Source organism: Chlamydotis macqueenii, chromosome 2 (assembly GCF_036417535.1).
Source record: "Chlamydotis macqueenii isolate bChlMac1 chromosome 2, bChlMac1.mat, whole genome shotgun sequence".
In the NCBI taxonomy this organism is placed as follows: Eukaryota; Metazoa; Chordata; class Aves; order Otidiformes; family Otididae; genus Chlamydotis; species Chlamydotis macqueenii.
In genome coordinates, this window is record NC_141557.1 from 46,782,416 (window position 1) to 46,797,555 (window position 15,140).

At 47.3% G+C, this 15,140-nt stretch overlaps 2 protein-coding genes and 1 non-coding gene across 3 annotated transcripts in view; 1 reads left to right on the top strand and 2 right to left on the bottom strand.

Annotated features, from left to right (window-relative positions):
• SACM1L (SAC1 like phosphatidylinositide phosphatase) overlaps positions 1–3,515 on the bottom strand; it is a 32,400-nt gene extending 28,885 nt beyond the window's left edge. Inside the window, exon 1 of the mRNA XM_086742836.1 lies at positions 3,340–3,515. Within this exon, the coding sequence (XP_086598962.1) occupies positions 3,340–3,389 (50 nt within the window). The 5' untranslated portion in view covers positions 3,390–3,515. The remainder of the gene's footprint in view (positions 1–3,339) is intronic.
• Positions 3,516–3,823: 308 nt separating this feature from the next.
• On the top strand, positions 3,824–3,896 carry TRNAR-ACG (transfer RNA arginine (anticodon ACG)). The gene has a single exon. It is a non-coding gene; the product is annotated as a tRNA-Arg (tRNA).
• A 981-nt stretch (positions 3,897–4,877) lies between these two features.
• The window catches only part of LIMD1 (LIM domain containing 1), a 34,724-nt gene continuing 24,461 nt past the window's right edge, over positions 4,878–15,140 (bottom strand). The window contains exons 5-8 of the mRNA XM_010116333.2: positions 14,024–14,154; positions 12,852–12,903; positions 12,097–12,165; positions 4,878–11,120 (exon numbers count right to left, since the gene is read on the bottom strand). Of these exons, the coding sequence (XP_010114635.2) occupies positions 10,983–11,120; positions 12,097–12,165; positions 12,852–12,903; positions 14,024–14,154 (390 nt within the window). The 3' untranslated portion in view covers positions 4,878–10,982. The remainder of the gene's footprint in view (positions 11,121–12,096; positions 12,166–12,851; positions 12,904–14,023; positions 14,155–15,140) is intronic.

Below are 15,140 nucleotides of genomic sequence, written 5' to 3' on the forward strand. Positions count from 1 at the left end.
ACTTAAGCCTTCTAGGCCTCAACAGCCAAACCCGTACTTCAGTAATTGATTATTTCACCACAAATACTTAACATTGCTCTAATGCAGGAAACTCTTTGATGTTAGCCTTTAAATACTGTAATAAAGCAAGCCAAAAGCACATCCTGTACTGTGCAGCAACGCATTCGCTGTACTCAAGATACTAAAGTGGTCTGCAGTTAGACATAGGAAAGACATTAGTATACGCACACAGAGCCCCAGCAGTGTTTTAAGCAGCAGTGCTAACACACTGATGGTTTCAACACCCCAGAGATTCCAGATTTTCTAGGTGAGCAGGTGTGCTAATTACACATCTACAATAAATATTACTCCTCAAGCAGAAACAGTTTACGGAACTGGAACATCTTCCACAGAGCACTAGTGGTTGCAGGGAGGAGAAAGAGAGTATAATCCCAGAATTAAAGAAACTACTAATGGAAATACCTATTTTGGTTGTTTTTAAATTATATCTATTAAAGGCATAGCTTCATAATAATTATTTCCAGTTAAGTTTCACTTAAGATGACAAATAATTTACTGCCTAAGTGAATGCCCTCCTCAACCAACATCCCTGAGCTCCACTATGACAGCCACTTAGATTCATCAGGGGAAAAAAAAAGGATATGTAGCTGTTATTTCTAGAAGTATTAACCAAACTCTGAAAACTCAAATACAGACAGGTGGAAGGCACTGTGTTCAATGCAGTAGCTACTAATGACTGACCAGAACATCACAAAGCATGTCAGCATAGCTGTGGGCAGAAGGAGTTAAATTTGAAACACAGCTAGTGTCGGACCCTCACAGGATACCGAGACAGCTATCAGCAAGATAAGCCTTCACGAAAGCACAAAGAAAAGGAAAAAAGTTATTTTAAGTGAGCGAAAACAACAGCCAGGGTTTTCTCTATTCTGCAAACAGCTTTATAAAATTGTTTCTATTGATTAATTGGACTGCTAGCTCTACCACCACCCACTAGCTTGCTACCTGCAATATCTGTTTGAATTTTATTATTTACTCCTGAGGCTCCGAGAAGAAGTTAAATAAGTACAGCAGTGACACAGATAACACAACTATGGATAGCAGTTTTCAGGTTAGTAATTCTCCCCAATAACTGCTGATGTAACTCAAACAGTTCCAACAGTAGCACAGACACTAGAAATGAGCATTTTTACCGTTATCACCCAAACTCGTCTGATGACACTGGTCAAGGAAGAAAGGGTTTGAGTCACTGCTCTTGACAACATGAAAAACACAAGAGGTGTGCATTCAGAGCTAGAACCTGCAATTTGATGTACAGAATGGGACCTCACAGAGCGCTACAATCAGTGAAGCTCCATACAGGGCCACCGGACCACCCAGAAGAGGCACAGTTGCAAAATCTGACCTTTTCAGAGTGAGAATGAGAAGTCAGCTTAAAACAAAAAAAAAACCCAACAAACAAACAAAAAAAACCACCAACAAAAAACACTTATCCACTAAATCCCCAAACTGAAGTCTAGCCTGGATTTCTCAGAAGAACATTCTCCTTTAACCTTGCGAATCTAGTAAGTTTGACTCATCACCCAAGTTATGACCCTCTATCTTAAAATGCTTGGTAGAAAGTCTGCAGGCATTACCACAGCTTGCTGTAATAACATGAAAAAAGTGCCTGTTTTTCAGAACAGAAAACAATTTTGTTTTCAAGTTTATGAAAAAATTAATGTTAAACTACATTTGACACAGACTTGTTCTAAAAAGATCAAAATTTACTTGGAGTTAAGATTAAACTTTAAATGAGAGAATTCTTTACTAGCTTGTACCCAGACTAGTTTTTTTACTTAAAAAAAATTCTCTGTAAGAACTACAAGCCACATAACGGCTACTCATACAACTCACCTTTTCTCCTCTGCAGGCAAAAAGATCACAAGCTCAGCTTAAGGAAAGACAAACATCGTTTAGGTGATAAGGCGGCGGGGGGGGGGAGGGGGGAGGGGGGGAGCTTTCTGCCAAACAAGCAAGTCGTTCAGCCATCACTGATAATCTTACTCTTTAGTACTACTCAATTGTCTCCAGTGTTTATGTACCCTCACATAGCTACCTCATCAAAATAAGGAAAGACGCCCAGAGATCTTGAAACACAGAACAGCATTATGACAAACTGTTTATACAGATCTCTATGAAAGATCTAAGTATGTTTGCATTGAATCCAAAAGATGACTGTCAAATGAAATTTACACAAGCATTAAGTACAGTTAAATCAGGCTTAAAAAAAAACCAAACCACAAACACTTTCAGATACTGCTGCCTGAAAATGGCATCAGTGACTCAATTCTAGAGTTTGAAGCTAATATTTAGAGGTCAAAAGCCTGGGAACGCCTTTAGGACATACAAGGACATTTTACTGTTGGCTTCAGACAGCCAAAGAGTCTCATGCTTAGAGTAATATCTTCAGGAGTTTCAGCTGGCCACCGTGATGGCTTATAATGGAAACGCCTCTTCAGTTTTAACTTTGTATTGCTTTGGTTACGCAACTTCTTTTGCTGTATAAAGCCAGCAAGCAAACATTTGGCATACGTGAGTTCAAAGGGTTACATTCCGCTCTAAAACCTTGGTTTTAACGAAGAAAAAAATACATTGAGAAGTTAGAAGAATGTATTTGAAAAGTCACAGTAGAGTCTCAAAAGTTCAAAGTCATCAACTGCCATCAAAATCATATTAAAAAAAAAAAAATACCCAAACAACCCTGTGCCACGAAGGACTGGTGGGTACGTATGCTTAATGAACCTTCTGCTGTACTGCACATACAGAGCTCCACGCCAGCATCACTACTCGAGTTTCTACCAAAGAAAGCAGAAGACAGCCGGCCGCCTTTCCCCCGCTCCCTGCACAGCTCGGCAGGGACTCCAGCACCTCCAAGGGCGGAGCAGCCGCTCTCTCAGCAGCCCAGCTCGCCTTTCACCCTGCCCGAGGCGGGCACCGGGGCAGACCCGCCCGCATCAGCCCCCCTGAACACGCAAGAGGGAGACGCGGCGGACGCCGAAAGGGGACCGGATCTGTGTACTCGCGGCCGAAGTCCTCCGCCCTCTCGCCCCGAGCTGCCGCACGCAGCCGCTGCCCCGGGCCAAGCCCTTCGCGCCGACCCAGGAAGCGAGAGAAGGGAGAGGCGGCCCCAACTCGGCGGCGGCCGCAGGGCTCCCCGGGGAGCGGCGGGACCGCGAGGGGGCAGGGGGCCGTTGCTCCAACGGCCGGCCCCTCCCCTCCGGCAGGGCCGGTAGCGGCAGGTGACAGAGCCGCGCGTGTCTGCCCCCTCACCCCCCCACATTCGCCCGGCGGGTCACTCACAGCTTCAGGCTGGCGTAGGCCGCCGCTGCCGCCGTTCCTGCCGCCGCCATTCGTCCCCCTCCGGCTGCCTCCAGCCGCCGCCGTTCCGCGTCGCTCTCGCTGCCTCCCTTCCAGACTGATGCGACCCCCGGCCTGGAGGGACGGGACCCCGCACAGGACAAACCTACTCGGGCACGTTAGCGAGAGCCACAGGGCGGGGCACCACCTATGGAGGAAGGGGGGCGGGCCTGGTCTGACTCGCCGGCTTGGCGATTGGCTGAGCCACCCTTCTCTAACCCCGCTCCCGGGGGTGACGCGCTACCGGGGGCGGGAGCGTTCGAACGAAGCCGGTGGGGATTGGCCAGCGCGCAGGTGGGGCGGGAAGCCACGCCCCAGGGGAGCCGCCGGGAAGGTTGCATTGGATTGGTTACCCTCCGGCCGGCGGCCCCGCCCCCGCGCGAGATCTGTGGTGAAGTGCATGTCGGCAGAAACTCTCGTATGAGCAGGGCCAGTGGCGCAATGGATAACGCGTCTGACTACGGATCAGAAGATTCTAGGTTCGACTCCTGGCTGGCTCGGCTGCTCGCTTTTTTTTTTCCTGTGCCTCTCTCTCGCTTTTTCCTCCTGTTCGCCAGCCCAAGGGTGCTGCCTACACCCCCTCTGCTCCTGGGCAGCCCCCCTACTCCTGCACAGACCCACCCCGGCCACCCTCATGCCCTCAACGTGGGGATCCGCCAGGTGCCGGGGCCTCCAAAGCGCTCCAGGGTGGGCAGTGCTCGTGGTCTTCTGCGTGGCCCTTGGCAGCACCCCACCACAGGCACCATCTCGGGGAGGTCGGTCCCTACCGGCACACCCTCACCTGGGCTGTGGCCGGGGAGCCCACATCTGGGGGTTCAGCACAGAGCAGGCCGGAGCACCTCCTGGCCAATTTCCACAGGATCCAACCCCCTGGGTATCATCCCCTGGTTTTGGGCAGCTTCTTGCCTCATGGAGGGGGAACCTCAAGGTATAATTACAGGCAATCCTATTTATTAGCTTCATTTTAGCTGGTGGCTCCATGTGGCTGTGGTGCTGCTCAGCCAGTGGTACTTAAGCACCCTGTCTTCAGATACGAGGCCTCATGGTGGCTGATTGCAGCCAAGCCTATGGGGGTACCACATGGCCGCCTGCCTCCCAGAACCATGGGAACTCTCCCCAAAACCTTCCCCACCAGTGCTGCAAAGGAGACCCCTGTGCTGGGACACGAGCCTGCTCCCACCTGTAGCACATCCCTCCCCAGCTCCTTATCTCGGGGCCGGGGTCTCTCCGGAGGGATGCCAGAGCAGGACGGCCTCAGATGGGGCCACAGTAAATCCCAGCCACTTGCGAACGACTGGAAATCCCCAGTGATCCCCACTAAGAAGGTCTCTCCCCACCTGTTCCCGCTCCAGCTACTGATGCAGGGGGAGAGGAAGAAGGTAGAGACTGGGAAACCATCATCTCACAGCATAACTCCCTCCCCCGTGGACTCTGGGCGATGATAATCATTGTAATTTTAGGAAAGACTTGACACTGAGCACTGCTTTACGGTATTGTCTTTAATCACTGAAATCACAACAGGCCAGCAGCTTCACCCCCACTGCTAGAATTCGTTCTTTATAAATATTTAACAGCACAGAAGAAAAGAGGGCTCTGTTCACAGGTGGCTAAGGTTAGTTACACCAGCACAAATCCTAAAATACTCTCTCCTCAAGTTGAGCTTTGAAGGAAACATAAACAAAATAATTAGTACCGTTCAGTATCGTTAGCCAGGCTCTGGATTTGCTTTCCAGATAGGGAATATCACAGCCTCTGTGTGTGCGCCAAGGTCCCCGTCTGGCCATACACTGCAGACCTGCTGCTCAGGGATGAGGGTCGGTGCCGGGAAGGCTGGGAACTGCTCATCCCGGTCATTCCTGTCCTGTCATCCGCCTTCAGGGGCTCTACGCCACGTATTTTCACACAGGGACAGTTTCTTCCCATCTCTCATCCTGTCTAGTGGGCTACTGATGCATACTGCCATGCAAGCTTCTGGCTGCCCTGGAAGAAAGCAGGGTGAAGATCTTTTGCTCAGAAAAGCTTAATTTTGCTGCTGCTTAGAATGGGTGAGCAGCACCGGGCTCTGTCTGGGCTCACTGCAGGAAGACGTCTGCCCAATCGGCTCCACTAAGAACTCCTACTGCCACCGCAGCCAGCAAGTGGCAGGATGCAGAAACGGAAAAGAAAAATGAATGCACAAGTGCAGTGTGACAAGAGAGGCAAATCCCCTCACAGCTTCTCCCAGTGACATAGGCACTCAGCCTCAGAGGATGGGGGAAAAGGGACATGTATCTGGCCACAGCTCTTCCCTGCCTGCAGGTACTGACTCCAGAGATGTTTCTCCAGCAATAAGCCTGGAGCAATAACTCATCCTTACATTCATGTACAGAGGGTTGCTCAAAATGCACCTACAACCACTCAGGATGGGCACAGAGGTGTGAAAGGCAGGTCTCTCGCAGGCAGCGCGTGCCGTGTGTCCATGCGCACGGACATGACAGCACCCACAACCCCAAAAGTGGACACAGAGCATGCAGCCGAGGCCGGCATGGTAGGGGCATGGCCCAGAGCAGTGTACGTAGGTGTACTTCCCCTCAAAAACCCCCTTTCGTAAATGTCCAGGAAATGCAACAAACAAAAGCAAATCCCCTCCCTGCCGCCTTCTCCCTTGATCTCTGTGATCATCTGCCCTCTTTTCCCTACCATACTCCATCTTTTAAGTCACATCTTTCTTTCTCTGTGCACCCCCACTGCTTATGTACGTATTTCTGTTTACTGAATAAAAAAGTTGTCAGTCAATTTCAACAATCTTTTCAAGGCAGCTTTTACACTGCTGCAGATTCATCCCCAGGGATATCTTGCTTGTAAAAAAAAATCACTCCGCCCTTGATCCAACACTGACCTACGCACACGCAGTGATTTTCATGTACATGCACAGACTTACTGGTTTCACTGGGACTGCCTGCCTGTGCACTTCAAGTTTAACGCAGACAGAGTCCTTCATCTAAGGACTAAGCATTTTCTTAGCAACAGCAACGGAGTACAAAGCTGCCACATCGACCAGCAGCAGGCTGATACTCAGGTAATTTGGAAGATCAGGTCAAAGTGTTCAAGTAAGGATGGGGAGTGTGTGTCCATTTTCCTTTAAGGAAGGACCCAGTTTTGCTGTTGCTCAAAGAACAAAGTGGCAAAATTTCCAGGGCTAAATTTATGAGAAAGAGTGGACCTGTGATCCTTCTCAGGGCTATGAACTCACAGGAGGGAGAGGAGGAGGTCGCAGCAGTGCTTACCAACAGACCCGAATACTGAAATTCAGGGATGCCAGATATTTGCCCAGTACTACAAATCAGCACAAAGAGAAAGCACAAGAAGATATTTACTTTCTTCTCTCAGCAGCCAAAGATACCCCTTCCTTTCGAACGACCAGCCAGACCTGCACTAGCTCTTATGAGCCCAGTTTCCCCCTTTCATATCTGCCACAGCACATCTGATGCTGGTAAGACTCCACCATTTCCAGACCAAGGAGCTTCTCACTTTGTAGTAAAAATATCTAAAAAAAAAAAAAACAAACATTCCAGCCCTGAAAGGCTGGGGAAATATTTTAAAAGCCCCAAATGAAATTCAGAAACTGAAGAGCCACAGACCTCATCAAATGCTCCTCACCAGAGTGTTTGAAAATGCTGTTCCTTCTGGAACATCAGGGCAGTTTCCGAAATCACTTTGATCACAGGTGTTTCTTACACTTTAAATCACAGAAAAATGTCTGCTGCTTCTATAGCTGGGGCTTTTCCCCTGGCTTCTATGCAAAAATCCCTATTTAAATGAGTTTCCCTATTCTAAGCAACAGAAATTTAACAGCATGATCTGAACAAAAAAGTCTATTAAGCTCTGGCTCCTGAAAGCAAGTTTCAGGGAATTCACTTGAGTAAGTATTTGCATGTGAGTTACTCATTACCAGCACAATGGGACTTCATAGGGTCCCTTACCCTAAAACCAGCCAGAAGAGCAGGCTGGGAGAGGAATTAAGATCAGCTTTTCATAGCACATTTTGGCATCTTAGTAAATAAAAAGACAGGAAGGTTCACAAGAACAGCCAAACCCAACGTGTATCAGCCAGGTGACTGGCAGAATTTAACACATTTTCTGAAATTCTTCCGTGGAGCACGGGAAGCCCCACATCTCCAGCTCCAGAGCTACCTGCCTGCCCATTTTTTCCTTTGGGGGAGCTGCCTGAAGGCAGGCAGTGAGGGCTTGCAGCTCCACAGATGCCTGGTGGGTGGTGGAGGTGAAGGCCCGCTGTGCAAGATGCCCCTGCCTCCCCACCAGACCCACCACCAGGCAGCTGCAGGACCAGAGACAAGCCGGGGACAATCAAGACGGACTCAGACACCCACAGCCTAGGAGAAAAGGCAGGAATAATAAGGAGCTGAAATGAATTCAGACTCCCAAAGATAAAAGCGGTGCAAGTCAGCACACATCGGGGAGCAGGGGAATGCAACAGACACTTCAGCTTCAAAACCACCAACTCACGCTCCACTTTCAATACCTTCACGTTGTCGTTTCTAGCTCTTTGTAAATACAGGAAAGGAGAGCAGTGGCACTTAATAATTTATACTGGACCTCAACACTGAAAGTAGGGCAGCCTTCCTTTCCCCAGCGCCGAGGGACATGGGATGGCTGACAGGAGTAAGAAGACACCATGTGGGAGCAGAGGCCAAACTTTCTGTTGATGCAAAGGAGGCTCCACAAACAAGCTGCTCAAGGCTTTCCATGAACGAAAATTGTTCTTCTCCTTTTCTTGCCTGCTTATTTTGCAGTTGTGGGAAAGGCTGCAAGAGTGAGACAGTAGTTTAAACGGCAGCTTAAAAAGAAAGTATCAGCCTCACTAGTGTTCTCGGATCTTCCCAAAACTGAAGCCAGAAAATGCACGAGGGGCTGCTCTAAAAATCAAGAGCTAGCAAAAGCATGAGCCATGTAGTAGCTGGTCTCTCAAAGACAGAACACCAGATTAGGGCTGGTGTTACCAGCTCACTTGCAAAAGCCGCTTTGATGAAGCCACTTTGGCCTTCACCGCCAAAGGAAGCTCAGAGAGGGGAACCACCTGCCCAGGACAATTTGAATTGTTCACCAGGGACACTCAGCTGGCGTTATTTCCCACCTCAGTCCCTTCAGAGAGTCCCAAGATCACAGTTACATCTCAAGAGACCTCCTCCATGCCCAGCTGCGCTGCAGGCCACAAGTGGACACAGCACGCTGCGAGGAAAGCACGGCAGCATCTGCCTGGGGTATTTTGGTTGTCCCCAATCCATATTGCCTGGACACAGCACCAGTTGGGTTTTGTGTTGGTTCTGATCCCTTCGCTATCCAGCATTTGAAGGTCGAACTTAAGGCTCCCGGAAGCTCACGTATTTGGGGCCAATTTTACCTCTAAAATCACAGATTAAGCTCTGAGCTGTGTATACGGCAGAGGGAAAGTCCTTCCCCTTGAGCTTTCAGTCACTCACTGGGGGGGTTGCACGTCCCCAGAAGAAATGGCACCGCAGAGCCAAGCAACATGAAAGCTGGGGCCCTGGATCGTTTCTTGCGTGGGACAAACCTCCAGCCACGTGCCCGATCCCCACCCCAAAGAGCAGCAGCAACAGGCAGAGGCGCTTACAGCTGGATGGGGCAGAAGGCTGGGTGGTCTTCTGGCCTGATGAAACTCCACGCCAAAACCACCAAGCTCCTGAGGCCTGGGCAGTTTCAGATGATCACACTTCATCCGAGGCAAGCTGATACAGATGTGTAGGAGGGTGCTAACAGGTTACTGGTCTTCATCTGTTTTACAGTAGACGCTTGCACCTCTGTTCAGTACTTAGTGCAGGAGCTCGCATCACTCAAAATGGAGGCCGGTGGTATTTCGCACGGGCAGAGACAGGCAGCTCACTGCAGCCGGCACCCGTGCTGCTGCAGATGTGTACACAAGGCAGTGTGACTACATGGTGCGAAGTTCAAGCACCTATCTAGCTACATTCATGCTATGGGAAAAGAGGTTTGGTTGACCCATAGCGGGTTCTCGGCACATGTCAGCAGTCCCAGTGCCACTGCTCAGCTAATTTATTGTAGTTTCCTCACTAAAAAGATTTTCAAGAATGTCATCCTGTCCTCTATCAATCAGAACTGAACTTACATCTATAGCATGGATACGTTAGGATTTAACTAGTTTTCCACACCATATGTTGGAAAGGGTAGCTAAGATCCCTGATTGCATCCAAGCCTTTAAATTAAAGCTTTTTCTTAAACAAAAACTTTGTACCTGTACACGAGGGGCTGCACAGCTTTGGTACCTACAGAACACACACTGCAGGCACACCTATCTTATATGTAACACATACGGGGGGAGCAGATTTCTTTGACTATAAAGCAGGGAGGTTCAAAAAGAAAAAACATCTGCCCTTCTGCTTTCTCATCAGAACAGAAAGCAAGGGCCAAACTCACTAAACCCTTGCTCAGATAAGCCATTATTATTCATGGGAGCAAATCTGTTTATACCAACATACTCATTTGAGTACAGGTTGTGGAGCTGGGCTCTAAATCCCTGTGTAACAAAGCCTTCATAACGATCTCGAGTTTGTTCCCAGAGCTCTAAATAAGCACCATTATGAAATGGCTTTGTGCTGGGTAAACACCACAGAAAGGAGCGGCCAGGCTTGGGGTTGAGCTGTGGCGACAAGTTGAAAAACTCAGGCAAGTGTCTGTGTACGGAGAGCTTTTTTCCAAAGCAAGCTCTGCAAGCAAGAATGAGGCTGGATTTCCCCAGTGTCCACACTTTCAGCATCCCGACCTTTCCTTTCCAAATATAATCCGCTATTCAGACTCTGACGCAGCAGACTGGTCCCTGCGTATCACGCTGACATGCAAGCCCAGGCCCCAAGTCACCGCGGTAGCTTAGCCTAGCTTGTTCCAGTTTTCTGTTCTGTTTGAAATGGGATGTCAGCCTCCGCTTGCCAGCCTGCACACCTGGTTTGTGCTTGGAGAGTTGGTGCTTTTACAGACAGACTTGAGAATTAACTGGAAGGCCTGAGCACGACATTTGGCACAGACCTCTTTCTTTCTTTTGCTAAAGAATTAATAAAAAGAGAGAGAGTGTCTAAAAACTGGTATTAATAGGTTGATGTCCTTCAGGGAATCTGATAAAATGTGCTTGTCAGGAAACACTTTGTAGACTGATGGGATGTCATCAGCAGGCAGGCAGGTAGGTAAGTCAGCCTCTGGCTTTTTAATTGTGCATGGCACAATCTGAGTTCATGGGCATGTCAGCAAGTTGTGCTTTCACTGAAGAATCTTCCAAAATGAGCCAAGAGGATTCTCCAGAGAGCAGAAAAAGGCACGTAAAAGTAAACAGATCAGTTTAGATAACATGCCACATTCTTGGTCAAGTAGACGCGGTTTGATACAGCTGGAACTCAGACGTATACAGACTCTGGCAATCCAGCAAAAATCTCTCATATCCTTTGACAGGAACATCGCTGACTGGTAAAAAAACATGCACAGCAAATCAACCGAGGGTGGAGAGAGGGAGATCATGTAACAAGTCTTCTGTCTGGACTTTCCCATGTTGGCCACGCTGGCTAGTAGTGGTGCTGGTACACAGCTGCTGGGGTAGTGCCGTTCTCTATGTGTTTCAGATGACAAGAGTGACAAAGCAAATGTTCATCTAGCGGGTAACAGCGATGCCCGTCTTCGTCGTTCAGTTCCATCCCACAGTCCTGCAAAGAGAGGCCATGCAAATTATTAGAGCATGTGTTCATGTTCCAGCATCAAGCAGGGTCGGGCTTCCAGGTGGGTGATTTTGTGGCAAGGACAGAGGACACCCAGCCAACAGCTCCTTCCTAGTAAGTCCAACATTTGCCAGAAGAAGGAAAACACCTGACATAGGCGTTTTGAGGGGCAGCCTTGTACAAATTTGTCTTACGCAGTTTTATTGAATAAGCTTTATCTCAAGGCAAGGTGCAGCCCTGTGTATTTTAAATGTGCTCGTGTCTCCTTACACTCTGAGGTAGGCTTCACCTCTTCACATTACATTAATTGCAGTTGTACTGATGTAAAATCAGCCTGCTGAGTCAGGGCCTCTTTCCACTGCATACGAGCACAGTGAGAGAAGACATCTATTTATTTTAATTCACTGAGCAGAAGTATGAAGGCTCTCTGGGAAGCCCTGCATGGAGGTTTAAAACGGTGTTTAAAAGCTAGCATCTCTTGGGATTTTTTTGTGCAGCCATATCCTTCCTCCAGCCCCAATGACACATGCATTTCCCAGGAGAGCGAAGGTAACTTACACCAGACAGGATCAGTCATCACTTTAGCATTTTTGAACAATCTGACTTGGAAATCAGATACACGAATGTGATCTGGAGCTCAAGGCTTCTGAAAGGCAGGAATGGAAACTTACTAAGTTACCACATTTCCTTCATTATCAAATCAACTGCCAAGTTTAAAAGTAATAATTAACTCTTTGCCCAAAATTTTATAGAGAGCAAATGAAATCACAGCTGATATACATCGGTGCAAGAACTATTGTCCTCAAACTGGAAATTTCTCAGCCACCGATAGGAAGGGTTGCACAATGCAAGGTTTGAATTGCTCATCTACTGCTATTGGAAGGGAGGAGATTTACTTCCACCTTAAAAATAACAGTAGTTATCACTATTAAGTGCCCACTCCCTGAGAAAGCTGCTGACCTACCTCACAGTGGTAACATTCCACATGGTAATCCTTGTCCATGGACACAACCCGAATGGTCTCATCAGACCCCTGCAAGCATTCAAGGAAAAGAGAAATTACAAACGATTACAGCAGGATCAGACACATACCCTCTGTAGATTGCTTCCTGCAGCGATGTGAATGTTGAACAAATGCATTTGAGCTGCTGGCTGGACACCACAAATAAATCCTGCCACCTGCAGTTATTTTTACAGTAATGCTTCATCATCAGCTGCAGATATAATTTAAAATGTAACATCAGAAATATTAAATTTTCTCTGTTTAACAGTCACATCTATCTCAAATCAGGCATTAATGATTTGGTAATTTCAATATATCTAATTTCTCAGCATTTTAAATTGGTTTTGCCCAAGATTAATCTCCTCTAAGTATTAAAACGACTTCATCCCTGAGGGGTCACACAGAGGTAATTCACGAGCACCGCCAACATTTATTGATGGAAAGGTATCCGAACATAAAACTAAAAGCAGTATAATCCTGCAGGAGATGAAAAAAGCAGCCTGGCTCAGCAGAAACAAGCTTCGTTATCGAGCAAAAGAAGGGTCACACCTCAAAGGCAGTGTATGAGCCTAGGTCAAGAGGTTGCACGCTGGAAGTGATCATCTCTCCCCATCCCCAAGGACATTTGTCTTGATATAGGGTCGAGCATGAAAGAGAGCGAGGCCTGAGACATGACGCTCCCTCCCCAGAGGGGATACGAAATAAAAGGCTCTCACCTCGGAGGGCAGAATGGGAAGTCCACATGCTGCACACTTCGGAGCTAAAACTCTGGAAGAGCAAGGAGAAAGCGAAGGGAAGTTATAGATCAACACAAAAAGAGAGGCCTGTATGTTCTCAGCGATAAGACTAAAAGCTGCAACCGTAAATAACTTATCCACAGGAAAGCTTTACATCCCGAGATCATAAATTCATTTTAGGATTGATTGTAATAATGCTTGGCACACATTGCTTAGTTAGGCAAAAAGAGACCTTACATTTTACATTTAGTGCCCGAAAAAAAAACCACACCCACTGTAAAATTCTTTGCTGCTACTGAGAGAGTTGGAAGGGCATAACGAGGAACTGAGCAGGATCATCCCCAGAAAAACACATTAAAAGAAGTGGCAGCCTTGCACCAGGGCAGGAAACCTCAGAGAAAACACCACGGGACCGTAAGGTTCCTTACGTCCTTACAACACCACGGAACACAATAAATAAATAATTAAATGAAACAGCAAGGAAACGTGCATCGTTTCAGAACATCGGTGGCACACAGAGGCAACTCTAGTCTTGGCACTACACAGAACAGTTCACAGGACTGTCCGAGCAACTCTTAATGCTCTGTCTGCTCAGAAACGGAGCAAGGAGCAAAGTGAGCCAAATAGACACTGAAAATGTATGCAGCTCTAATAGTGTAACTACCAGCTAAGAGAACAGCCATTGGATTTTACTAAATGACAAGTGGTTTTCTAAGGGGATTTATCAGTTGTTTAATTTAGAGCTGGATAAAAGTTTCACTTTGATTTCTAAAAGCATTCTTTAAAAGTCAAACTCAGCTCTGCAACTACTCAAAAAACAACTCACAATTTCAACAGGCATTCACAATCTTGCTTTAGAGTGCACTGATTTCTTAGATCACTGAACGCTTCACGAGCACCATTTCTCACTATCTCTGCTCTGCAGAAGGGGCAGCTGAAGACCAGGGATTAAGTGATTTCCTCAGAGTTACACAGAAAGTTGATGCCAGGGCAAGAGGAGCGACATCAGGAATTTCTAGGGTCTAGCCCCATCCTCAAACCTCTGCCTTCTAATCCTGTCCCTATTTTACTAATCCATGCTTCCTAATTAGTGGAAAGCTAAATTAGAAGCTTGTTGATTGGAGCATCTCTGCTGTTTGTTTTGTTCTTACTTGTGGTAATCTCTGACACAGTAGATTTTGTTTTCGGAGTCTACAGTGAACGGCACACCATCCAGACACTCGTTGCAGACCACGCATCGGAAGCAGCCTGGATGATATGATTTCCCTAGAGCCTGCAGGATCTGCAACAAACCAAGAGACAGGAATAAAAGCATGTGAACAGCCAACAATAAACACAGATCTTTATATCAGACAATGTTGCAAATTCATCAGCAGGGCTGTGTCTTTTTTCAGGCACCTCATCAGACAAATGAGTTAATAGGGATGGAAAGGGCAGCTGGAATCAATATATATCATCTGGTTCCAGAGAAATGAATTATTAGCACAGGTAAGAAAACAATTTAGAGTCTCGGTCAAGGTATTTAGCATTACAAAGGATAGAACTGACAGGATGTAAAGGAAAGAAAATAATTTCTGAAGCCACCAGTTGGAGAATACTTAGCAGGATCACAAGGCAAGACAAACCAGGCCAACAAAAGGAAATACATCTTTATATTCTCCATGAGAAGCTGAAACAAGTACTGTTGCTAGGTTTTCATAATGCCTCAGCTATCCAAGAGCTTTGTACTCACTAGCCTGGCTTTCTAATTAACACAGACTATGGAAACTGTATTGAACTCAACAGCTACAATTCACCTGCTGGCTTTGGGGCAGCAATTACTACCTGGAATATCACTTCTGAGTATAAAATAGCTTTTCCAGTTCTAACGCTTTCCTGTGTAAGCAGGCAAGCAAAGATAATTAACGATAAGCATTAGAAAATCTTGGGCGGCGTGCTGTGAACTAACCACTCAGAAATTCCTAATTTCCTTGCTTCAGCTGTAGCTCACCAGCTACCTGACCATGAATTTGTCTCCCTCTGAATCACCCACAACCGAATGCTGCCCCGTGCCAGCTAAAGGCCAGTGACCCCCTGAGCCGTGACCCACTCTGTGCCAATCTTGAAGGGGTGGTACCTGTCGTAGGCTAATGAGAACTGCCTGCTTCAGCAGGATGTCCACACATCTACTGAACAGTTTTTGAGGACTTGGACAGATCTGAACTGAGGTCTGGATCACATACTCGGGGCCGAACCTGTTCCCCAAGGTATCAGCCCAGCACATTCCAG